The sequence below is a fragment of the Botrytis fragariae genome (genome assembly GCF_013461495.1).
Source record: "Botrytis fragariae strain BVB16 chromosome Unknown tig00000012, whole genome shotgun sequence".
Classification (NCBI taxonomy): Eukaryota; Fungi; Ascomycota; class Leotiomycetes; order Helotiales; family Sclerotiniaceae; genus Botrytis; species Botrytis fragariae.
This window is the reverse complement of record NW_023500989.1, coordinates 2240078-2264896: the sequence shown is the minus strand read 5'-3', so window position 1 is coordinate 2264896 and position 24819 is coordinate 2240078. Positions and strand designations below refer to the sequence as shown.

The window sequence follows — 24819 nt, the reverse complement described above, 5'->3', positions numbered from 1 at the left end:
CGATAACTCCAAATTTACCAATCATACACATAGTTCCACGATCCATCACTCAAACCCTGCCGCCTCAGGTGGCTGCGTGGTCATAGCCTTAAGTCTCGTTCTCCTCCTCGGTGGCGTCATCGGTGGTACTTTCTTCTGAGCAGTAATTGCTCTAACAGCCGGTGGAAGCGGTGGCAGCGCGCGTTTTTTCTTTGGAATTTCATCAGAGGGCGCCATCACAGGCGTATCGTGATCATGTGCAGCGTTTTCACTTTCTGCTTTTCGACTAGGTGTTTGAACACCAGGTTTTTCTGTAACGGCAGCTACATCCGAAACACTTACCGAGCTACCGGTATGCGACGGCGAGAGGCTTATACCGAGGAGTTTCCGCGCTACTTCTCCTTCGCTGATGTCGTCATCCCGAAGCCAGGGAACTTTGGCTACTCGCTCGACGAGTCGTATGGTGGTCTCATCTGCTGGTTCCCAATGTGCATTACCCGATCCACCGAGTATGCTTAGAACTTTCACTACTTCGTGTTTCTTGTAATGTGGTGGTTGCTGCAATTGTGTATGTGCAAGTAATGGGTAAAGGACTCGAAGGTATGTGTGACGGAGAGAGACAAACTCATTAGGGAGATCGAGAAGGTTACGAATTATGACATCCAGTAGGACGCGAAGATCATTAGTGTAAAAGTATTCGTATGTGGCTTTTGTAGTAAACAATAAATATAAAAGCTTGAGGATTAGAAGTTGTAGAGAGGTTTCAGTCTCGCGGTTTAGTAGCAGGATGATATTCTCTCCAAAGGTCATGTATGATGACCCTTTGTGGCTGAGAATTTTAACAACTCGATTCGTTAGAGTATGTGAAGGATCCGATGTCGATGTTGAAGCAACCATATACTGTTCATTCAAAACTAACTAGAGACGGTGTTAGCAATTGGGGTATTAGATCTAAACCTGCGGTAGACACTTACTAAAACTCGAATAACAGGATAATGGTAAGGATCATTAACATCATCCGATAACTCTTCAATTATCTCAAAGAGACATATGATGAACTCGTCATCTACCTGACCCAAGTCTTCGAAACTAAGCCTTTGCATCCTTGACATCTCATATAAAAGTTCCAGTAGTAGTCTATGTAAAGTTGGATCTTCCCTATTCCCTTTCTTGACCAACTCCAATAACCTTGGGAAACATCCCTCCTTATTCATCATTTCGAAAGTTGTCTCATTATTGCGCCCATCAAATAGTAGAAAGCTCGCTATCACATGTAGCGTAGCAGGTACGTCCTCCTGCATAAGGCTATAGACGATCTGGGTCCTCACATAGTCCTTATTCGCTGCGAATAGCTCGCTCTGCATCAATTTGTGTAAACATTTTGCAACCTCGAACTCTGATTGCAGATATTCGTCTTTGAAGTTGGTTGTAAATTTTAAGTAGGATCGCAGCGCATTATCAATTAATTGATGCGACGCACATTTCGAAGAAACGATGTCATCGATCTCTAAAGGCAATCTTTAGTAAGTACTCTAAGTAACACAGAATCCAAGGGAGCGAAATATATGTACATACCATCCCAGAATTGTTGTTCATTATCTAAAGTGTATGCGACCTCGAATCCGTCCATATTGGTTTGTCCGAGGAGAGTTTACAGAGAAAGGGTATTTATGCTATCGTAAGAGCATCCCGAAGTTTTTATGTGCAAAAATATAATTATAATCGAGGAATAGAATGGGCCATACAATTGAGACAACTTGTAAATCGAGTCCCAGTTTGTCGCGATCAACACAGACACTGAACACTGAACACTGTTGCACTGTTCGTAGAAAGGAAGTGGTAAGTTTGCTAAGTTTGAAGTTTGTATTGACCCGCATTCAAGGTCAGTGCTATTATGCCGTCGGGATTTATACAGTAGCGCCCGAAATTTGACAAGGCTGATGACGAGGCTTCGTGCTTGATAAATTCATAAGATTGTTTAACATTCCCATCGCATTCACAATCACAAGTACAACGCAATCACAGAAACCGAATCTCTAATTAAGGATTTGTGATTGATTTTTCTCGTTTCTCTTTTCTTTATCTTCCCGAATGTCATCGCACAAGCATCTTGAAGCCATGATGTGCACATTTTACAGAGTATACTAAATGGTTGAATCACCGTCAACTTGCAAAGCCTAACCAACGCCTGGATTCAGAATCGAAGATATCTTCTTAACCGAAATTGAATCCCCCTTGACCGAACTTGAAATTAAATTGTTGTCCACCACCATGATGTCCACCACCATGTTGGAAAGGGAATCCGCCACCACCAAATGGGCTACCCTGTTGGAATGGATGTCCTCTTTGTTGCTCGTGGTCATTTGGATCATCTCCTTGGTCGAAGCGAGCCTTCAATTCAGGATCACTCAGTACTTCATATGCTTCATTAATGGCTGCCATCTTCTTTTCAGCCTCTTCTTTACTAATTCCTTGTTTATGGGCCTTATCTGGATGGTTTATTCTGACTGATTTTCTGTATGCTGATTTGATCTGAAGCTCGTCCGCATCCTTAGGAACCCCCAAAACTTTGTAGTAATCTTTTGTTTTGCTTCGCTTCAATTCTACTTGAGCTTTTTGTAAGAGTCCTCCAATCTGCTGCGCTTCAGGGTGGTTTTCCTTTGCAGTATTGAGGGTGGATATAGCAGCTTCGTAGTTCTCTGCTTCCATATGTTTCTGGGCTTTGTGAAGTAGTCCATAAAGGGAGTTTTCGTTGAGTGAAAGAGCTTCGTCACAGTAAGTAGTGGCCTTCTTAGTATTTTTGGTCTATATCACGTTAGTTGAAGAGAAATGACTCCAGAGCTTTGAACATACCTCGTGATAAGCCTGGCAAACCATTTCGACAACTTGAGTGAGCAGGTGGTTTGGCGCATGCTCAGGTATTAAGTCAGCCTCTCGGTGTTCCTTGACATCATCCTTTATCTCTTGAACCAACCCAACTTCCTCCCCAGATGGAACAAGAAGTTTCACTCCGCTCGCGTATTGATGCTTTTCAAAATATTTCCGAACCTGGGCTAAGGTTTTATCGATAGTCTTCTCTCTTCTGTATAGTTTTTTACAACTCTTCGAATCTGGATCTGAATGCAAGCACTTCCTCAATTGGTCCATACCCTGCTCCATTTCCCCCAAGCTGTAAAAGTTGATTGTAGAAATCCGGAGATGGGGATCCGTAAGTCCTGGTTGCATTTGGAGAACGTGTTTGAGATCACTCATTCCTTCTTGGACTTCGCCGCGTTCGAATCGACAATGAGCTCTAGTTTTGCGAAGTGACACTACCTTGGAGGCAACCATTATTGCAGCTCCGGCTTGTGTTACACATTCTTCCCAGTTCTGATTTTTCTCTGCATCCATTGCCAAACTAGCTGCGCCTTGGGCCTCTACTAAATTCGCGAGTTCTTCTTCGGCTCCATGAGATGCGCCGAGGGAGAGGTAATCTTGTTTGGCGTTTTCCCAATCTCCATTCTTTGCTCTGATCTTCGCCCTTTGTGACAATGCCGGTTCATGGCCTGGTTTGATTGTCAATACCTTATCGAAGTCTTGAGCAGCCTGAGCCATTCGACCAAGGGAAAGGTAGGCAGCACCGCGACGGAAATGACTGAGATAGTTCGATGGATCGCGGGCGATAGCAATGTCGTAATAAGTCAAGGCATCGTTCGTTTCGCCCTTTGCTAGATGCGCGTTGGCAGATGCCAATAAAGATGAAATGGGAGTATCAGAGGGAATATCATTCGCAGAAAGTGCCGAAACCAAAGAGTTTGAGGATAAGAGAGCTGCGGCAAAGGCAAGGACCGACAACTTTACTTTCACAATCATTGTGAGTGTATGTATTTACGTCTATGACGAATCTAAATGTAGAGAGTTCAAAGCATGGAATAAAGAGTGAAAAAGAATAAGAAAAAAGGGATTGAGCAATGGTCTTTAAGAAAAGGCGATAACAGTTGAACAATATGAACAAATTAATTACACGTGGAAGATATTCGAAGATATCGGCAGAATTAGGTGGCCTTTTCGACTCAATTCGGGAGGTCTTTGAGGCCTGGTTAATTGGGGCCGATGAGGCGTTTGCATTAACTTCATTATCTGACGTTCAATTATTTAGAGTCTTATCTTGATTAGGCAGTATCTCCGTTAGATCCTTGCTTAGCGTATCATCAGCCTTGTTCACCTTGTTGGCATTGTTCATGAACACTTTCTACAAAAATATATCTTCATCTCACACCTGGATTTATCCCAACACCTAGGACTCTCTTCGCTCAAATTCTTCTCCATAACTCCTGGGACAATTCTCTCTGAGATCGTAAAGTCTCACTCGTTCGAATCTACAAGAAACATTATACTGTTTCCAATAGCTCCAAAGTTAAATTCTCCTACAGATAATACCTTGTCAACTGGGGTTCACATTTCGACTCCTGGATCTGCAAATCGACTTACATTCAATATGTCTCACCTTTCGCCCGCAACGATATTCTCACCTACAGTTGCTCGTCAACAACTTGCAGCTGCTAAAGATTGGTCATATATAGATAGCTGGCTCTTGATTAAATTCGCCAATCAACCCATTCCAGCCTTCGAACGAAATGCCTCTACACTCAAAGCCCTCCTCTCTCTCGCATCACTCAATGAGACTGCAGACGAAGAACAAGAACTCCTGGCTCGATCTCGAGAGAATGCTCTCACCGCCATCCAAACCTCCCTCGATAATGACCCAAATACAGAGCTCTTGCACACCCTCGAAGATTCCCTTACTCCTGAAGGCCAAACTGCTCTCGAAAGTCTCTCATCTTTATCCACAACCCTCAATCTATCCACTCCGTCCACTGAGATCATCGGCCGCAAATTACTCTCCCTGCAAACTACATCCTACACACTTTCTCAAGCCACCTCACGCGTGGCTACTCTCCAACGTTCCCTTACCACAGAACTGACCAATCTGACTACACTCATCGCTTCTCTCCAATCACCCTCCTACCAAGCTCCCACCGACCTATCAAAGCAAACCCTCGACCTCCAACGCAAGATTAAAATTCTCACCAGCAAACTTCCAGAAATCCGCGAGCGCATAGCCGCCCTGTCCTCCTCGTCCAATTCTTCTACGTCAAAAATAACAGTAGAAACTATCAAAGCCGAAGAAGAGAAATTCAAAGAGTGGTTAGCTACAGTGAAGGATTTGGAAATGCAGGTTAAGGCATTCCATGGTTTACCACAAGATATCGATTTGGCGAGACTGGAACTGGAGAGTTTGAGAATGGAGTTGAGGGATCTTACCAGGGAGAGGGATGGGCTATTCGAAGGACTTGTGGAGAGGGAAAGTCCGAAGAAGAGGGGGAGATAGGGTGGTGAATAGCTTTTTCTAATCATTGACGCATAGGCGCAAATTTAGTGATGAATTACGTGATGATCCTGCAAGTTCCCAGGGATGGAAGCTCCTGTAAAGGAGGTCGATTACATTCGATATTTCTCATTAGATCATTTACCGTTTTGCAACATTCAACATATCCAAACGTATGCCGTTTCCTTCAATATAACGACTCTGAGAATATCATATAAACCTCATCATTTCACTAGAATCGTACTATACATACAGGACCCTCTTCGCATTATGTTGCTTGTTTCCATAGTGTGCAAATGCTGACCAATCATACAGACCGTAAATAGACCGATTCATTTATCCAAGAATCTCGCATTTATCCCTCCCATAAGCATCAGGGCGCCGAAAAAAAATACAAACAAAGGAGATGGTATCAAATACAGCTTTTTTTCCAACAGCCAGTGTAGCACCCGCAAAATTGTACCGCTTGATTTGTAAATAGTACCAAATGATGCAAATATAGAGGCTGAGGAAGCATAGAATAGATCTAGACTTCAGTCTAATTAATATTAACTGAAATCTTAAAGGTGATAAATATTTTGAGAGGCAGTTTGTGAGAAGTCAAGTATTGCGGAAAAGCCGTGTGTGTCCAATTAATATGTGCCGCGAATCTTAGCATAAAGTTCTGTGTCCAGAAAGTTGTAGTGAGTATCCAATTCACAGAAAGGATGCTGAGTAAGGAGGGTTTCGGCTGTTGGTCGTTCGCTTGGAATACTGCATCATGGTGTTAGTAGAAACTTAAAATGCTACAGATGATGAAAACATACATAGTCCAACAATCCATCATGAACCCTAAAGTTCCAGGGCTAATGGCTTGGGCAACATCATCGGGAATCGGCGGTGCCTCACTCAAACTTCCCAGTTTGTAAATAGCGCCTACAGTTTCCTCTTTGGCCCAAGGTCGTTTGCCACCAAGCATTTCTAGGACAACGCAGCCAAGTGACCAAATGTCCACCTTCGCCGAATATCCCTCACCTTGTGACCGAACGACTTCAGGGGCCATCCAAAACACGGATCCCTGCATATTATTGGATGCATCGTTGCCATAGATATTGTCCGATTTCTTTGAGATACCAAAATCAGAAATCTTGCACGTTCCATCAACATCGAGTAGGATGTTATCGGCTTTGAGATCACGATGGAGAATACCTTCACGATGAAGATATGCTAACCCATCGAGAGTTTGGCGAGTTAGCGAGCTAACGACCGTCTCTTCAAATCTGCCGTGCTTTCGAAGACAACCTCCTACACTACCACCAGAAATATATTCCAAAAAGATACTGATAGACATCTCGCCTCTTTCACAACCAAGATATTGCACAATATTCGCATGATCAAGATGCTGCATAGTGTCAATCTCTTGGTCTAGTGCTGCTACCATCTCACGAATTTTTTCCTTATCATTTCCAGCCGCTTTAGAGTTGACTTCAACCTGTTTCACAGCCAAAAACTCTCCAGTTGTAGCATTCATACCCAGGTAAACACGCCCGTAAGTACCCTTTCCAATCAATTGACCTTTAAACCATCTAAAGGTGGCTTGTCGTTTAGGTATTGTGTCTTGTGGGATCTGAGGGATCAGTAGGCTACCACGCTGAGGTTTAATTTGAACAATATTAGCACCAAACATCTTGGTACTTTTCCGACGCTGGATCATGCTTGAAGTCTTGTCGCCCTTCTGTGGAGCAACAGTTGCCGAGGTGTAACGCTTATTTGCTTCGTGGGCTCCTCTAGCCACTTCACGAATCGACTTCATTCGGCCCAAGCCGCCAGAGCGACGAATATTGCGTTGCGCAACACTCTGCACAGAGCCCGGTCTTTCGAGTGCTTTTAGGGTCGATTCGTCTGATCCGAGCGTGTCTCCGTCACCGTACATGCTCGTTCTAGGCGTAGAAAGCATAGAAGATCCCGCAACTGATAGAGAAGACATGGAAGGAGTCGTAGTTGTAGCTGAATCCACTGTATCTTGTTCTGCAATAGGAGAAACTGGCGGGGACCCACCAACACCTTCGTCCATTACTGGTTCATCTACATTGAGATTGGGAAAGAAGTCCTCTAGATTGAGGAGAATGTTCTCTTCAGGAGGTCTGGGAGCCCAGGTATCGGTTCGAGCGAAAGATCGTCTTCGGAGTACCTTTGCTTGTTTCTCTTCTTCGGTTTCTTCAATGGTCCGTTCGTTTTCATCTCTACGCTGATTGTCAAAATCAGGGAGTTTTGGAAGGCTAGACGAGGATGAGCTGTCCTGTTGAGGTGAGCCCCACGACACGGAAAGGCCCTTTTTGGCCCTTGAGGTTTTGACAGTCAAACTTGGTCGCTTGGAGATACCAGAAGAGTCATCTCCACTAACGCCCTCCTTGGCTTTCTGCGTCTTTTGTATTGGTATACTAAATAGACCGGAATCGGAATCCGAGTCGGAATCTTCTTGCTCTACTTGCTGGGGGGGTTTATCGAACACCACGCTTGCTTCGGTGAAATCAAGGTTAGGACCGTAAGATTTCCGATTTCCAGGCGTGGTAAGCTCTGACATATGAGCACTGTTCGGACTAATGGCACGGGGGGAAGGCCCTCTTCGGATTTCTTCCTCCTTCATTCTGGCTATCGCAGCATTACTGGAATCTTTCAAAGACGTAGCGATGCTCGCCGATAAGCTTTCTTCTTCACCAGCATAATCAGGGATAATGAATGACGTATCACCTCTGCCCCAAGTGACACTGCCCGGAGTACCACTCGATTTGGGACTGCTTCTGCCAGATCCGGTGTTTCCGTGATCAACCGTTGACATGGCGTTTTTGCCATAATTCTCAGACGTATTGATCGGAGGCGATTTTTTGACCGGTGACACGGTACTTGTTGGGTGCCCTATTGATGAAAAGCCTTTGCCCATGACGAACAGAGCAGCGCCAATACCTCCTGGATTGACAGGTGAGGCGGGAACTGGCTTCCGTTTAGTGCTGGAGCCTTCACTTGAGTCGCCTCCAGATGAACGTTTACCTTCGCTTTCAACGCTTTCATATGACAGACGAGCTTGGTTACCAGACTTTTTGCTCAAGGAGTTGGCTTTGATCAAAGTAGCTGACTCTCCAGGGATTGGCGGAGCTTTTCTTTGAGGGAAGAGATTATCCGGCTTCTTATCTTCAAAAGGCGAGAGTCTCGGTTGATCGAAATCAACATTGCGACCAACAATACCCAACGCACCATCCGCGGAGGTTGGTGTACCTTTGTTTGCTTTCTTTTTCGCCAGATATTCTTTTTGTCTTCGGTCCATCTCAGCTTTATGTTCTGCTGATGCCATTGCTATGAACGCTTGTCTATCTGCTTCTGGTATTTCTCTCTCCCCTAAGTGTGATGCTCTGTACGCCATTAGGCGCTCACGGAGTGCATCTGGTGTTTCAGTTGTAGGTGCAGGCTTGTCTTTCTGAGGTGTAGAACCCCCCTTGATCGTATTTTGGCGTGATGTAGGTGGTGATGAGCTGGATCGTCTTCTGCTTCCATTTAAAAGGGCATAAGCCTCTTCATCGAGAGGCGCGGTTGGGGGTAAAATAGGAGAAAGCCCACTCAGTTTCGTCGTAAAGTTCATGCCGTGACCTGCGGATTGCGAGGCAGGCAGTGATGTTGCAGAGTTTGTTGCTCCTCTAACAAAGAATTTGAGGTTACCAGACTGATCGGCTTTGTGCCTTTTGCAAAAGAGAAGTTTATTATCATCCAATGCTTCTTCGTGCTCCATCTTACCTAGTTCTGTAAGATAAAAATGTGTAAATTCTGAGTCAAGAACGCCTAAATTAGAACATATCGTAGCCTTAAGATCTTGCGCATTATCGATTTCAGTGACATCACACAGACGAAAATTCCACCCGTCTGTAGTAGCCAAGACAAAATTCCTCCCCGTAGCTCGCACGCCGCGATATCCCTTTCCATGCGCGAATTTATCATATTCTGACGCGGAGAATGTGGACAAAGGTCGGTCCAATGAAGTTTCGCTAGAGTTGCTAATCCTGCCATTGCCCAAGAAAGGTGCGGCTTTAAAGCCAAGAGATGGGCTAGTAGGGGAATCAAGATTCTGATCTTCGGGCGATGGGGCTAGGCCATCTTCTTTTCCTCGCCGCTTTTTCCCTTTGAAGTGACTGAGAAACCCTCTCGATTCTCTTGCGGATGTGGGTTGTTCTGAGCTTGCGGAACGCTCGCCATCCAAGGGAGAAGGACGTGATACGTCAACACCATGTCTTCGAGTTTCTTGGTTTCTTACAAGGCTGACTTCGCCTACAGCCCCTCCCATTCCACCTCTGAGTGCTTGGCTAGCACCTGGTGGCACCCCAGATCCGTAAATTGCCTGGCTAGAAGATATGGAGTCGGTGCTATTGCTTGGTCGATGGCCAAATACAGCACTACGAGGCGAAGCTGATAGGTTTTGCCCTACCGGTGTGTGAAGCGTTGCGAATGTCCCAGCAGGACTACCGCTCTTCGGACTCCCATCCAGACGCAGAGGTTGCGGCTTGAAACTTCCTTCGTTGAGTTCATTACTGGCGCTTGGACTATGACGTCGGGCGCCATCACTATCAATATTTTTTAAAACATTTCGATGAGAATTTCGGCTGTTATTGAAATCGCTCTCTTCTGCGGTATTGATATTGCTCAAAATAGGCATAGTAGTACTTCTTCCTGAATGCCTTCTCGTTCCAACAACTTGTCCAGAACTTGTCGACATTTGTTTTCCAGGACTATTATCATCGTCATTGGCTGTGTTTGGCGTAGATATGGAAGCTCCGTTTCCACGGCCATGATAAGAAAAGCTATCCAGACTGCTCTCTGTACTGGGTCTTGTAATAAGGTTAGCCGCGGATGACTGCCGCCGAATTTGTGATGACTTGGTGCCTTCTAGACTTTTCCCAGTCACAATAGCCTTAATCAGACGTCGCATTCTTTTCCCTTCTTCGCGCTCCCTAGCTTGATCCCAGCCAGTTCCACTACTGGAGCACTCTTTTGCTAGCCGTGGATATACTTGCTGGTGCATCATCCCAAAGTTACCTCTCCCACCATGAACACTGCCAAGTTCGAGGAATACGGAGCCATATATATTCAATGCTTTAAAAGTTTCCTGCCAATCATTAGAAAAGTGATTATTAGCCAGCCACAACAAAACGCGATTCATGGACCATTGAGAACCCGCATCATTCGGTGAGATTGGCGTGTTCGAATTATTACCGGACGCATGTTGATGTGAATTGTTTGACGTTGCTGTCAAGCCTCTATTGGTGGCCGAAGACAATTGTGGATTCGTAATAGTTGCTGTAGGGGGGCCTGGGGAATCATACTCCGGGAGATGAATGTTATTGAACCGTTGAGGTGTCTGCGATGGATATGATCGATCCTTGTAATAATTACTGTCTTCTAATGGTGTTCCTCTTGAGCTGTCCGATACAGCAGAAAAGTCCGCACTATCCCTATAGTTCTCTTGACTGCTCCATCCTAAGCCAGGTATCCCAACACCAGGTCCAAATGATTCCCCGCGCGGTATATATGTTGCTGACATCTGCTCACTATTCGATTGAGGCTGACCTATCGATAACGGCGCAGGTTGATGGTGCTGGCCAGGATTGTAGGCGTGATATTGACTTGTGTTTGGAGGATTAGCCGGTGGCCCAGGGAATGGTCTATTATTGTTGACCAGCCAAGTTTGCTGTGGCTGTTGCCAGTTATTCGAAACTATAGGTGGAGGTGGAGGTATGTTATTTCGAGGCGGTGGTGGAGGTATATTGTTCAAGTTCAGCTGGTTCATATGCGGTTGGGATGGCGGGGACATGGGAGGTGGTGGAGGGAGCCCATATTGCCTTTGGTCGCCGGCCGACTGATATCTTCCTGGCTGATACGACATTGAGATTTCCGAGCCAGATCGCGTAGAATGTCGAGAATGGGTAGCAGGCGAATACAGAGAAGGGGGTTGCGGGTTGGTCGCCGCAGAATGAGCTCTGGGTCGCGATGGGGAGCTCGATGCAACAATTGTAGGATAAGATGAACCTGTTCCGTAGGCGGTAGGAATGAGTAGACTTGCAGAGCTACTCACTGCGTAAGTTGGAACGTTGTTGAGAAGTAAATTACTTTCAGGGATTGTAAGCTCGTTATTCGAAGGTTTGTTTCGAGGTGAGGCCTGCACAGCACGACTTGAGTCTAAAAAGCTTGTATTTGATCTTGTGGAAGAGCTTCGGGGGCGCTGGTTCATGGTCGCCTGCGCATATTTAGATCAATTTGAGCGAGTCCAAAGAATATTGGAAAATCGCAATGCTGGCCTTTGTTTGGAATGTTCGCAAAGATAACCAACCAAGGTACGACGGGTATAGGCGCCGAGAGATTGTCGCAAAATCGAGGACTAGATTTCTTATACTGTGTATGTGTAATCTTATGAAAGAGATGTTAGAAGTAGATCAAATTGAAGCAAAAAGAAAAGATTAAATTTCATGTAAATAATTTGTGTAGATGGGTTGAATAATTATTTTCCAAGGGTTTTAGGACCAAAGGCATATATTATCAATACCTCTCTTTACCTACTAGGTAGTAGTATTGTACATAGCATGGCATGGCATAGCATGGGGGGAATTTTGTAAACAAGGCTAAAGATTTCGAACTCCCTAGTCTGCTCGTAGGGTATAGAAAGAAAGGAAGGATTAAGTACCGGACAATCATTCAATTCACCCCCGCTTAGGTTTTTTTATCAATTATCAGCAAAATTTGATTTGCCTCAGCCACATCACGGTTTTCCCTATGTTTCAAAATTGCAGGGCAACGGGGCAACAGGGCAACCGAGCAGGGCACCTTTGTATTGTGAGAGGCATCGAGGTGGGTAGGGTATATTGAACAAGTCACCCCATATATCTAGAACATACCTACCCGTATGTACTGCATCTGATCTACCTAGTCCTCATATACTCAAGAGCATCAACCAAAAATATGAGCAACACCTAAGATTCCATTGGGAAGAGATGTACTATGTGCTATTTCGTATCCGAATAGCCTGCCTCCACGGCAGTGGCTCCCGGAGGGCCAGTGGAGCGTCAATCAAGTGATCAAGATTAAGTATGCATGGGTTTCCATCAAATAGTATAACTCTAGGTGAGCTGTAAGCTCGTTTCTGACTCTACCTCCTATTCACCAACGAAGATGTGTGTGGAACCAAGAAAGGTGTAGAAGGTGCAGCTTACTTCCTATTCGCACGTCAATTTACGAGGACCTGGTTAAAGGAGTTCGTTCATACACTGATCATGATATTAAGCAAACCACAAATTCCAAAGTGTTGCCGGATCACGGTTATCTATCCCATTCGGATTTCTGTTCTTGAGCAGCATGATGTTACCGGTACGAAGGAGTAACTGGATAATTTATACAAGGAGTAGACAGTCTGCAGCAAGACGAAAACCCCCAGGACACCAAGAAAGTGTATTTTTAATATTCGATATCAAATTAGATAATCATTATCCATATTCAATATTACACAAAAACATTTACAAGCTCCCGATTCATTGATACTCTACAATATCGAGCATCGAGAGAGATAGAGACAGCGAATCAACCGACGGCGGAACTTGCGAAATCCTCATGGAACGATCGGTTTTCAAATCAAGGTATGAAATAGCAGGATGCAGTTGATGCCAATAACGGCACACTAAAATATTTGGTATGAAGTATACCATCTAGTTAGTCCATGATGACCATCTCGAGCCTCGAGCTATCTATCCACTTTTCTCCTGTACATCGTAATTGAGTTTCCACTCTCATGCAGTCAATACGTCAAATCATTTGTTCCTCACATACCACCTAGGTGATCATACTTTGTCATACCAAACCTCTTTCTATGTAAATCGACAAATTGAATCTCTTAACTTCTTTACCATGATACTCGTATCTTCCATCAGACCACTTTTCGATAACCTTATTCCATTGACATCGGAATCATCCAGTCGTTGACAAACAACATTCAATGTGCGGATCTGAATGTTCTATGAGTAGATCTGTATGGATGAAAGAAATGTGTGGCTTACTTAATAAGCCCATGATGGAGTTAAAATCATGCTTTGCCGTTGCAGCTTCCAGTCTCAAAAGAGCTCACCCAAGCAAAACGTCATTTTTGGTGGGGTGATTTGATGGATGATGGGTGATATCGGTATCGACGGCAGAAACGGCTGTCCAAAGCCAGAGACAAACTATTATAAAGACTGAGGAGTTTCTTTCCGATTTCGTATTTAATTTCTGAATGTCATTGCTTTCTCATCTATTTAATATTTCTTCATACATCATTCAACGAGAACAAGTTAAACATTTGAACCTCCATACATCTCATAAGTGCTACTTCTAACAACCCCGCCATTATCAATCAACATGGTGGATCTCAGGACTGAGTCTCTTAAATCCCCAGTGGATATTGCTGAGTATCTATTCACGAGATTGAAGCAAATTGGAATCGACTCTATTCATGGCTTGCCAGGAGATTACAATTTGGTTGCTCTTGACTACATCCCTAAACTTGGATTGAAATGGGTTGGCAATTGTAACGAGTTGAATGCAGGTCAGTTTTCCTCTATCAGCCAATGTTTCATAACTAACGATAACTTTATAAAGGATATGCTGCCGATGGCTATGCTCGTGTGAAAGGAATTTCGGCAATCATGACTACCTTTGGCGTGGGAGAGCTCTCAGCGATCAATGCCATGGCGGGTGCATACTCTGAACGAGTCCCTATTGTCCACATAGTTGGCACCCCTTCAACAATTTCGCAAAAGGATGGCATGCTTTTGCATCATACACTTGGAAACGGAAACTTTAATGTTTTCGCAGATATGTCAAAGGAGATCTCTTGCGCAATGGCCAAGATTAATGATCCTAACGAAGCTGCTGCCTTGATCGATCATACGCTGCAGCAATGCTGGATTCATAGCCAGCCGGTCTACATTACACTGCCAACAGATATGGTTCAGAAGAAGGTAGAAGGAGAACGGTTGAAGACACCCATTGACTTGTCTCTACCCTCAAATAACCCGGACAAAGAGGATTACGTCGTTGATGTAGTTCTCAAGTATCTTGAGGCCGCGAAAAGCCCTATCATCCTCGTTGACGCATGCGCTATTAGACACAGAGTCATCCCAGAGGTGCACGGATTGATAGAAAAGACTAGCTTGCCTGTCTTTGTCACTCCAATGGGCAAGGGTGCCGTCGACGAGACCTCCGAAAATTATGGAGGTGTCTACGCGGGAAGTGGTAGTCAGCCAGACGTTAAAAAGCGAGTCGAGTCTTCGGACCTTATTTTGACGATTGGAGCCATCAAGAGTGACTTCAACACCGCCGGATTCTCCTATAAGACTTCTCAACTTAACACAATCGACTTCCACAGCACAACAATTGTCGTTCGTTATTCTGAATACCCAGGCGTTCACATGCGCGGGGTTTTGCAGAAGATTATCAAGAAAATTGACCTTCAAAAGCTCTCTGCCGTTCCAGGGCCCAAGATGGAAAACAAGGTTGCCGCAAATGAAGATAGCTCAGATACCATCACTCAAGCATGGTTTTGGCCCAGGGCTGGCGAGTTCTTGAAGGAGAACGATATTGTCATTACCGAGACTGGAACAGCCAACTTCGGTATTTGGGAGACGAAATTTCCAAAGGGAGTTACAGCTCTCAGCCAGGTATTGTGGGGTAGTATTGGGTACTCCGTTGGTGCTTGTCAAGGTGCTGCACTGGCCGCCAGAGATGCTGGAGATGACAGGAGAACCATTTTGTTTGTTGGTGATGGTAGTTTCCAGCTCACGGCTCAAGAAGTAAGCACAATGATCCGCCTTGGATTGAAACCTATCATGTAAGTTACGTTGCTTCTCCTTTCAACAGATTTTATGGCTAATGATCAATGAAGTTTTGTGATTTGCAATGACGGCTACACCATTGAGAGATTTATTCACGGCATGGAAGCAGAATACAATGATATTGCGCCCTGGAACAACAAAGATCTGGTCCCAGCATTTGGTGCCAAAGAAGGCAAATACAAGCTTCACCAGATTAAGACCAAAGACCAAGTCAATGAGCTTTTTACGAATAAAGAGTTCAACTCTGCGGACTGTCTGCAGTTTGTGGAATTGTATATTCCAAAGGAGGATGCTCCAAGAGCATTGGTCTTGACGGCTGAGGCGAGTGCTAAGAACAACGCGAAGGAGTAAACAATACTTCGAGCTTCGAAATCAAAATTATTGGGGCATTGGAGGCGTACGGATCGGGTACCCGGTTAGGATAATGAAAATAATGAAATAATGGAATTCTTCTCTGCTGTATCCGTCAGAACAAGAAATTGTAACACTTTGATTGCTGTGATTCCGTCGAATGAATACATCAAGGAAGCCTTGGAATTGACTTAGAAGTTTGATATACCGGAGTGAAATCAAAATACAAGAATATCATGGAATGTGATCGACTGCAGGATATTTGAAACTTTCAACTTCGAAATTCTAATGGAAATCTTGCTTTTCCATCTTCAAATCTCCCACCCATTCACACCTTGCCTCAATGCGGCGAAGTGGGGTATTTTAGACTGTCTGACTAAGCGACATTTTCCATTTTGTTTGAGCGGCGTGATCTTCAATGTCGGACAAGTTTTAAAAACAACGAATTCACATCTTCTTCTAATAAATTGCAGAAGCAAGGTGGGATTGAATTAAAACTGAGTCTGCAAGTACAATTTGGTGGGCGCGAGTTGAGCATATGGCGGATTCGAATAACAAGAGGAAAGAAAGATCTGGAGGCGGCGGAAGAGATGCGAGAGATGTGAGAGACGGGGATAATAGAGGGGCGAAAAGAGCTAAGGTATGAGGCTTTCCTTTTTCTTTCTTTATTCATGATGGCTCTATATTTGGAGTGAACGCAGGAGAGGAGGGGATTGAAGCAATTGTATGTGATTTGGTGATGGTTTTGGGGGCAGTCGAGAAAGGAAACGAGTCTTGATTTCAATTGAAGTCTTCGGTTCAAGAGTGGTCCCTCGGCGAGATTGACTGCCAAGGAACTTATTCAATCAGATTTACTTGAAAGAAAATTTCAAATTTCGTGATGGCTCCGGGACATGCAGACCAGAGCATGTTTTCTGTTTTCATCATCAATGGGATGTTGCAACTTAGTGGAAGAGGGCCTAGACAGGCTGTCAATTTTTGATTCAGAGTTACTGTGGTACTTCAAAATGGTTCTCGCACTCGACAATATATGCTTCAATTTGACCTCATTTGTCTCTCCGAAACTCCTCTGACTTCTTATGTAGGGTGGTTCAAATGGCAAATGGCAAACTCCACATCAGCAAACCAAAATGGCCTCTAAGAGTGGTGGGAAGATAGAACCAGGTGACCAAGGGATTTGGGCAACGTGCGTGAAGGGCAAAGAAGGAAAGGCGACAGAGGAGCTGAGGAGTCTACTCGAGGAGGTTAGTTATCAAGTTTTAGCCCCAGACTTCTACCGGTTTATGCTAAATTGCAATTAGTCTGCTGAGAAGTACTATGGTATCTCCGCGAAGTCAAGCAACGAAAAGGAGGGTGAGGGAGACGAAGATGCTACCGAATCAGTTGATGATATTGAAGCATCCATTCGAAAAGAAGTTGCAGCGCATAAAGATCCTGCAGAGAAGCTTTTCTCTGCAATTTACCTAGATATTCAGTGCGTGCTGTTTTTCAAAACACGATCGCCAATAGACCCAGCCGATCTCGTTCACAGGATGTGTGAAGATGCAGCATCGGGCGGGGTGAGAAAATTGAGGTTTGTAAATCGTCTAACACCAATGTCAATTATTGGGAAAGCAACAGAAAAAGGTATCGAAGAAGTCGGACAAGCCGTGCTAGGTGCTCATTTCCGACTTGCTGGAGAAGCCGCAAAATCAGAAGAAGTTGCTGCACACTCGGTACGTATTCCTATTTTGCGTATAGTGCTGCCACGACATTGAAGCTCTAGCCTCAAAGTTTGATTAGATTGTTTGACTTTTGGGTCAACATTCATTAACCGCATTATAGTATGCTATTCGACCCACGATACGCAATCATAGCACATTAAAGCGGGATGTCGTGATTAAACAGGTCGCATCTCTGGTGGATGACAATCATAAAGTCAATCTCACTAAGCCAGACAAAGTGATAATAATCGAGATTTACCAGGTAACAAATGCAAACCCACAAATGCAGAGATCAGCATGCTAACTTGCATTGGCTAGACTATCTGTGGTATGAGTGTCGTTGGAGATGACTGGGAAAAGCTTAAGCGCTATAACCTTTACGAGCTCCAGTCACCTTCAGCGAGTTTAAAATCTGGGGGACTAGCAGATGCCAAAGCAAGAGCTACGCCCGAAAACGTAATTACAGACGAGACTCGGGCTCTACCCGAGAAATCGAACGGCAGTTAATTGTTTTAGATTACTAGCATCACCTTGTGTCACCTATGCCAGCTACCATTTTCCAGAGATGAGATGTGCAAATGTTCCTTGTGACGCAAAGGATGCAACATACCAAAATCGGGCATTTGAATACTTGCGCATATCTCATACCAATCGATCTGCACAGGCGCTTAGATCAGCTTACCTTACTCATAAATCATATCATATCATTTCATGTCATGTCGCATTCAAGTTCCTCAACAAACCCGTACCTAAAATCCCACCCTTTCATTGCAGGGGATAAGGGTGCATATCCGGCTTCTAGGGCTTCTCGAGGCACAGGTTTGACCGCTACATTTACAGCTTCGCAAGACTTTGATCCATGTGAATGTAGATATTACCTTTGAAGCCTAGAAGAGTGAAAAAACGTGGACTGTGGGGAATTTTTTATCTGGAAAACTGATATCCATGATCTTGATCAAAAGTTGCTCTGTATTCTTCCGAATCATCGACATACTTCAAGCGTCACTCCATACTGCATGTGCATAATGCATATTGCAAGTCTATGTGAAGTACATAGTGATCACAACATTGCATTATCTAATATGTCACTAAGGCCCAGCTGAACTGAGTTCTCGCTCCCGCATAAAATACAACGGCACCTTATCTACAACTAGAATTATTTGTGTGATGATATGCAGAAAGCTCGAAACTAACTGTACCTTTCCATCTTTAATGACACAAACAATACACATGTGAAATATTTTGCAAATTTTCCCAGAACTTCAGAAGTGTTTGTACTAAACACGCGTACATGGTGTATGCAAGCTCGCTACTGGGCGCTCCATCGGGGTTACATGGTTTCGCACTCGGGCCAGTACTGAAATGGGAGCGGCTAACCTGATCGGCTGAAATTAAACGAGGGTGGAACTGATTGATCCGAGGAATTTTTTTGGGAAGAGAACGGTGAATTGAGTTAGTTACTAGTATATGGGATTGAGATTTGGGGTTTGGTATTAGATTAGTGATTTGGGAAGGTTGAGATGGTTGTGTTGATGGGAATAGGAATATGATGAGATGAATACTCGAACATCAGACGAAATTACCTGGCGTTCCTCCAACAAGGTGGTGGCTTTCTTTCTTCTCAGCATGCATCATACTCCGTTCGAAAGTACGTACCCGGGTATATCATCAGATTCATATAGGTTACAATTCTCTCGTAAATCACCCAGTACCACACGTGTTTAATATATTCTTCCTTCTCGTCGGAACAGATGATTAGAGGTGGAGTGTTAGGACGATATGTACTAAGTCCATATTTCAACACGGAAAGATCTGTTTCTAGTGTTGGAACCCATATCCACTTCAGCTCCATTGAATGATTTCATGATCATGAGATTTTTTTTTTCTCCTCCAATTTCCTTCGCCGATCCCCCATTTCGTTCCTGAGCTGCAGCGTGTGTCGAGTGCAGCTCTCAGAATCGTCGGGATTTCAGATTTATGCGTTCAATGCATGAGTCCGTATTGAAAACGTCTTAACACTTTTACAGCATCACTCAGTGGTATACATGTCGTATGTAGTGTATAGGCATAGGTATATGTATGTGCATGAATGGTGGATGACCAAATAATCCCATACAACCTACACCTTCCCGATGTAAAAAGCTCGCTTATTCCCGTCCAATCGTAGAATTTAAATCGTACTTTCCCCCCCTGGTCTACATAACACAACCCAAGGGAAAGGAATGGATTACCATGGATAGTGTGGATGTACCTTTTGATGTTACCTTAGGCTTAACATACCCCCACCAATCTAATCAATTCAAATTCCACTTCCAGCCACTACACTTACAACCACAAATACCAATCAATACTAATCACTCAAGAAAAATACGACATCTAATCCGTTCTGGTATGTAGTTTGATATGTATGTGTATTCCTCCGTTCATGTCCGAACTGCATTCACAATCTTTACTTCTGCATCTACATCTACATCTACAGCCATCGGTATCTTCTTGCATCAATGCCAATGTCTCGGGGACCAAAGTTTTCGACATCAACATAATCTCGACTCTCGACAATCCCGTAATTGGATCGATGATAATACGTAGACCGGGATATTGAAGATCCTGTTACCCATTATGATCTAGTTCTTTAAATTTTACCTACATCGAACACCCCGTACCTGAAGTCTCCACATCTTGCCAACCAAGCTTCCAAGTTCCAACACTAGACACGATTGTTATTCCATGGCGGGAGCTATCTAAGAAAAGACCTCCTATACACGCCTCAAGCGCACTCCACTAATTTTCTAGATTCTATTTCATCTTGTCACCATACATGAATGATTCTCAAAAATTGCCTTTCTAGTACAAGTTCCATGTCCCGGAAAAGTTCTCCCCCAATATTCCAGAATCCAGAATCGTTCAAAACAACGCCTTAATCTCACCTCCAATCGGTTGTCTAAACCCTTTTCGTCCAAATCTCCGTTTCTCGTTAGAAAAGTGACATCCATCTTTCGCTTCGAGAATTACTTTATATCTACTTCTTCGTCGATGGACCTATACAACGACAAAATAGATACCCAATACAGCTCAAGTTCATCAAACATCCATAATTATCCACAATCCATCCTGTCGCCGATAAGATTTCAAGAACTTCGTATTTTATTCCACTTACCCATTTCAAAGAATTATCCATTATTAGGAAATTACCCAATTCATGTTCTCCTACCGGCAGAACACTTCAGGATTCTCAAGTAGGTGGCTGCCTTGCATCTCTTCGCAGGCACCAATATTTTGTTGAGTACCACCTTAAGGCATCCAATACCCAAACACCAAAGAGCACGAGCATTACTTTTACAACTGTACATCAATACTTCGATGCAGAACAATATTTCTACCTAATCACATAATTTGGGTGTTGTGCGTCCCTTCCACCGCCGATCTTCCAAAGATCTAATTTCCATTATTGTGGAGCTCAAAGGAGCCAGTTGCCACGGACTTCATCACTGCAATTGGACCAATTGAAACACACTATAAGCGAATTGACGAGACCAGAGTGCCGCCAAATATTCCTGGCCAACCCTACACATATCATATTAAGGTAAAAGCCCGGCTAGGCTATTATCCGAGTCAGTAAGCAACCGAGAACAGCTACTGCCAGATTACAGAAACACGGCATACATATCATATCCCTATCAATTTGCCCACCCTCATCCTCAGGCTGATCAAACCCACTGACTCCACTTTATCCCAAAACCATACATATCCACATCTCACCCTCATATCTGAATACCACCTCACTGCTCATAATGGCTTCGTACAAGACTGCCGTCCCTGGCAAGTCCTTTAAGACGTCGCTTATGTATTCGGTCCCAGTACGACGTCTTAAGGAGATACTTAGCCATGTGGTACCGGATATGAAACTAGGAAGTGTCGAAGAATTACCCTCTACTCAACTACCCAGACTGTACACTCTCAACATGTCGAATGATAACAAGCTTCTCCTGTCCTTTGCGCCCAGTTTAGCAGTTCGTCTCTTGAGACACGAGACCACGCTTCAGTACTCTGAAGCAACTCTCGTACAATTCCTCGATACGTCATGCCAAAAATCCAAAGGCGTAAATACCAATGGTATGGAAGATGTAGAACATGATTTAGCATCCATAAAACTAGAAGACGTGATACCGAAAATGCTCAAGCATTCATCCAATAACCGAGAGATGGCATTACCATACACAATCTTCGAACCGACAGCCGGAAAAACACTTTCTGCACTTTCAGTGTACCTCAGTCTACCCGACCGGCGCCTCATCGACAAACAAGTCGGATCTCTAACTCGAAGCTTAGCTTCCCTCACATCACCCAATGGCACATTCGGTACAGCAGCCCGAGTCCTCCCAGATCCCTTTAAGCAATCGCCCCCTTCAGCCCCATTAGGCTCAGGCTCCCCAACCTGGTCAGAAGCTTTCAATACCCTACTTGAATCAATTTTACGAGATGGAGAGGATATGGCCGTCTTACTTCCATACGATGTAGTGCGATCACACTACCAGCGTCTATCTTGGCGCATGGACGCCGTCAAACTTCCTAGATTGGTACTACTAGATCTAGGCGAACGGAACGTAATGATCGAGAATGGAATCAAAGAAGGCAGTTCGCACATTCCGACTGAAAGTCTTAAATTGACAGGGCTACGAAACTGGAGTCAGGGTGTCTTTGGAGATCCATTACTCTCAAATGTTTTCGAAAATCCTAGTGAAGGATTCATGGAAGGCTGGAAGGCAGGTGATGAAGATGATCTCATCGAGGATACAGGGAATGTAGAAGTAAGATTGTTGCTCTACCGCTGCTACAGGGCTGTACTTGGGATAGTGACAGAATACTACCGACCCCAAAGCGACAGCAGTAGACGCGAGTTGGAAAACCGGAGGAATTTAACCGCTGCGTTATCAGAATTAGAAAAAGTGGATGTTGCAGTCAACGATATGCTCAAGAGAGCGCGAAGCCTGAGTTCGTCTGGAGCCCCGGAGGCCGAGAGTTCCAAGAGGCAAAAAATTGGTATCGAGGATTTGGTGGATGAAAATTGAGGCATACTAGCGATTTTTTGATGTAATTAGTGATACCCAAACAATAGTCAAATATCTTATATTTTTTGTTCAACCTTTATTCAGGTCTCTTTCCACGACTTCTTCCTTCGTCATCTTCGTCGCGAGGTAGCTTCATACCCATCATACCTAGTAGATTGCCCCCGGGCCCAGCCATGCCTCCTTGACTCTTGAAACTTTCTAACAGATTTTTCGCCAGATTAAAATCGATGTCCAGTTCCTCATCGCTTTCTTCCTCTTCCTCGTCCTCCTCATCTACTTCTGCTCGTTGCTTATCCTTTCCAGTGCTCATCCCTTTTCCGGAGAGGGTAGAAATCTTGCTTGGGGTTGGATCTAAATTGAGCGCTCCAGCTTCGTTCAATTCTGCTTCCATCCTCTTCATCACTTTTTGTATCTCCTCCATTTCATCGCCTTCTTCATTGTCATCATCACTATCGATTTCTTCAACCCTGCGGGAATTACCTGGCTTGAATCGAGATGCAGGCTCATTTATGTCATCCGTTGGCATACCCATCATCTCTCTCATCATCTTTGCAAATTCCACTTCATCAAAGCTAACATCTTTATCCTCCTCGCTGTCTTCATCATCGACATCATCGTCGTCTTCGTCGTCGTCTTCATCGTCATCAACATCCATCTCGTCCATTTCAGCACCGTCGGGACCGGCATCATCGTCATTTAGGAAAGCTTCAAAACGTTCCACCATTTTCTTTAAATCAGCTTCAGTCTTTGCATCGCCAAATCCGGACGGGGGTTCCGGTCCAAAAGCTCCAGGTATTCCAGCCGACTTCTTGTCCTTATTCTTTCCATCTAGCTCTCTCTCGAAATCCTCGAAATTGATGTCGAGCCATTTCTCATCATCCTCTCTCATATTGTCCTTCCACGTCAGAATCTCGTCATCGTTAGGAAGATTGGAAGCGTCTTCCTCGAGATCCTCTAGAAGTATATTGATCTCTCTGACGGATCGATGATCGGCATTTGTCGTATCTGTAACTAGCATTTCGAATCCTGAAGTGATCTTCATTCCCATTTCTAATCTTGTAAAGTTTTCCAACTCTGCGTCGTTCTTTGGCGGTGTTAAAATATCCTTCCATGCAATAGGGGCAGAAAACTGTTGCGACTTCAGCTGTGCATAGAGAACTTTTGTAAATCGGGTTGAGACAGTGACTAAATCCTTTGGAGGGAATGCAAGTTTAGATGAGGGAGTTTGAAGAGGCTTGAGTGCAATTGGATCACGAAGATAAAATGCTTCGACTGCCGGGGCTATAGCGGTTGGGCGAAGATGTAGTAGGTAGGCAACTTTCCGCGGTATTGTGATGCGAGCATGATGAAGGGATGCTGCAATTTGGGCCGGGTAGTTTCGCAAACGATAAAATGCCTCTTCTTCGATCATGGGTGAGCGTATGAGTATTTCTGGGGTTGAAGATATGGTTTTCTGGGCTTCTTCTAAGGTAAGTGATCGAGTTATTGGAGCAGTTGGGGTTTTGGTTGAGGAATCAGTGATTGCACGCAATGGTATAATGTGAAGAGCATTATTATGAATCCATACCTGCTAGGTGTCAGAACTTGTTCCTTATTTTATATGAACGAGAATACCCACCCTGTTATCTGCGATTTCAGGATTCAACCACCTTGGTAGAGCATTTGCAGCTTCAATCAGTAGAAACTCGCCATCGGAGTCCACAACTTTGATCCATAATGTAGGAAATCGACTACTCAATTCTTTAAGTATATACACAATAAGCCATTCGTCTTCGACCGAATCTCCATAATTTGTAATGCCGTTAAGATACATTGAGCCTGCTAAATCGTTAATCATTTGACGCATGACGATATATTGTGGATATCGTACCCTTCTCATTCTTCATTTCCACCTTAAAGCCATCCCGTTGCCATATATAATCTTTAGTAAGATCCTTCAGAAGTTTCAAAGACTCTTTCCGCACATCCTCTAACTTGCTAAGTAAATCCTTTTGTGATTTCAGCTTGGCGTCAATGATGTAAAGTGAGTATTCCACACAATCATCGGGAAGTCTTTTAGGAAATCCATTGAAGCCTTCATCGAACCCTCTAAAATCATCATCAAGCCCATCCATGTTAGCAATATTCGTAATTACAGAAGCTTCGATATTTCAAAAGCAGATGGTGTTGACGAGACTTTCGAAGTTTGATGAGGCTGAACATTCTGTATGATCGTTTAATATCATTGGCACAAAAAAAGAGCCGTGCGAGGTGTTTGTTTTGGCAACCCGACGCTAACCTCCATTGGAAAGAACGTAAACAATCGAGACCATCGCGTATCTATTGATATCATCTCAGAAAACTTCAATTCTCACAACGCGTCCCCAAAAACCACGATTTCAGCTTATTCTTTTACAATTGCACTTTGAATGAAGACACTGCCGTTGATTTGGGGTCAATCGCTATGGTCGCTATTCTTGCATCTTTTTTACAGT

The 24819-nt window shown here is 44.1% G+C and overlaps 8 protein-coding genes across 8 annotated transcripts; 4 read left to right on the top strand and 4 right to left on the bottom strand.

Moving 5' to 3' along the window:
* Nucleotides 1–45: 45 nt before the first annotated feature.
* Nucleotides 46–1609, bottom strand: Bfra_002922 (putative ldb17 protein; the record flags this gene model as incomplete). Its single annotated transcript, XM_037333335.1, has 3 exons — nt 46–897; nt 954–1486; nt 1555–1609. The coding sequence occupies 3 exons, from the start codon at nt 1607–1609 to the stop codon at nt 46–48; spliced, it is 1440 nt and encodes a 479-aa protein (XP_037195463.1).
* Nucleotides 1610–2193: 584 nt separating this feature from the next.
* On the bottom strand, nt 2194–3831 carry Bfra_002921 (uncharacterized protein; the record flags this gene model as incomplete). Its single annotated transcript, XM_037333334.1, has 2 exons — nt 2194–2784; nt 2833–3831. The coding sequence occupies 2 exons, from the start codon at nt 3829–3831 to the stop codon at nt 2194–2196; spliced, it is 1590 nt and encodes a 529-aa protein (XP_037195462.1).
* A 625-nt stretch (nt 3832–4456) lies between these two features.
* Bfra_002920 (uncharacterized protein) lies at nt 4457–5350 on the top strand (the record flags this gene model as incomplete). Its single annotated transcript, XM_037333333.1, has 1 exon — nt 4457–5350. The coding sequence occupies one exon, from the start codon at nt 4457–4459 to the stop codon at nt 5348–5350; it is 894 nt and encodes a 297-aa protein (XP_037195461.1).
* Nucleotides 5351–5979: 629 nt separating this feature from the next.
* On the bottom strand, nt 5980–11597 carry Bfra_002919 (putative map kinase kinase kinase protein; the record flags this gene model as incomplete). Its single annotated transcript, XM_037333332.1, has 2 exons — nt 5980–6100; nt 6154–11597. The coding sequence occupies 2 exons, from the start codon at nt 11595–11597 to the stop codon at nt 5980–5982; spliced, it is 5565 nt and encodes a 1854-aa protein (XP_037195460.1).
* Nucleotides 11598–13673: 2076 nt separating this feature from the next.
* Nucleotides 13674–15672, top strand: Bfra_002918 (putative pyruvate decarboxylase protein). The gene is made up of 3 exons (XM_037333331.1): nt 13674–13934; nt 13988–15218; nt 15273–15672. Exons 1-3 carry the CDS (start codon nt 13748–13750, stop codon nt 15571–15573), a joined length of 1719 nt encoding a protein of 572 aa, XP_037195459.1. The 5' UTR covers nt 13674–13747; the 3' UTR covers nt 15574–15672.
* A 439-nt stretch (nt 15673–16111) lies between these two features.
* Nucleotides 16112–17783, top strand: Bfra_002917 (putative thump domain containing protein; the record flags this gene model as incomplete). Its single annotated transcript, XM_037333330.1, has 5 exons — nt 16112–16213; nt 16659–16817; nt 16875–17288; nt 17398–17538; nt 17595–17783. 5 exons carry the CDS (start codon nt 16112–16114, stop codon nt 17781–17783), a joined length of 1005 nt encoding a protein of 334 aa, XP_037195458.1.
* A 3284-nt stretch (nt 17784–21067) lies between these two features.
* Bfra_002916 (uncharacterized protein) lies at nt 21068–22345 on the top strand (the record flags this gene model as incomplete). The annotated part of the gene is made up of 1 exon (XM_037333329.1): nt 21068–22345. One exon carries the CDS (start codon nt 21068–21070, stop codon nt 22343–22345), a length of 1278 nt encoding a protein of 425 aa, XP_037195457.1.
* A 76-nt stretch (nt 22346–22421) lies between these two features.
* Nucleotides 22422–24459, bottom strand: Bfra_002915 (putative regulatory factor sgt1 protein; the record flags this gene model as incomplete). The annotated part of the gene is made up of 3 exons (XM_037333328.1): nt 22422–23912; nt 23964–24163; nt 24216–24459. The coding sequence occupies 3 exons, from the start codon at nt 24457–24459 to the stop codon at nt 22422–22424; spliced, it is 1935 nt and encodes a 644-aa protein (XP_037195456.1).
* Nucleotides 24460–24819: the final 360 nt, after the last annotated feature.

Coding starts and splice junctions, on each gene's coding strand:
- Bfra_002918 (XM_037333331.1), top strand. CDS start 13,748: ATGGTGGATCTCAGGACTGAGTCTCTTAAATCCCCAGTGGATATTGCT. Junction 13,935..13,987: donor TTGTAACGAGTTGAATGCAG/GTCAGTTTTCCT, acceptor AACTTTATAAAG/GATATGCTGCCGATGGCTAT. Junction 15,219..15,272: donor CTTGGATTGAAACCTATCAT/GTAAGTTACGTT, acceptor TGATCAATGAAG/TTTTGTGATTTGCAATGACG.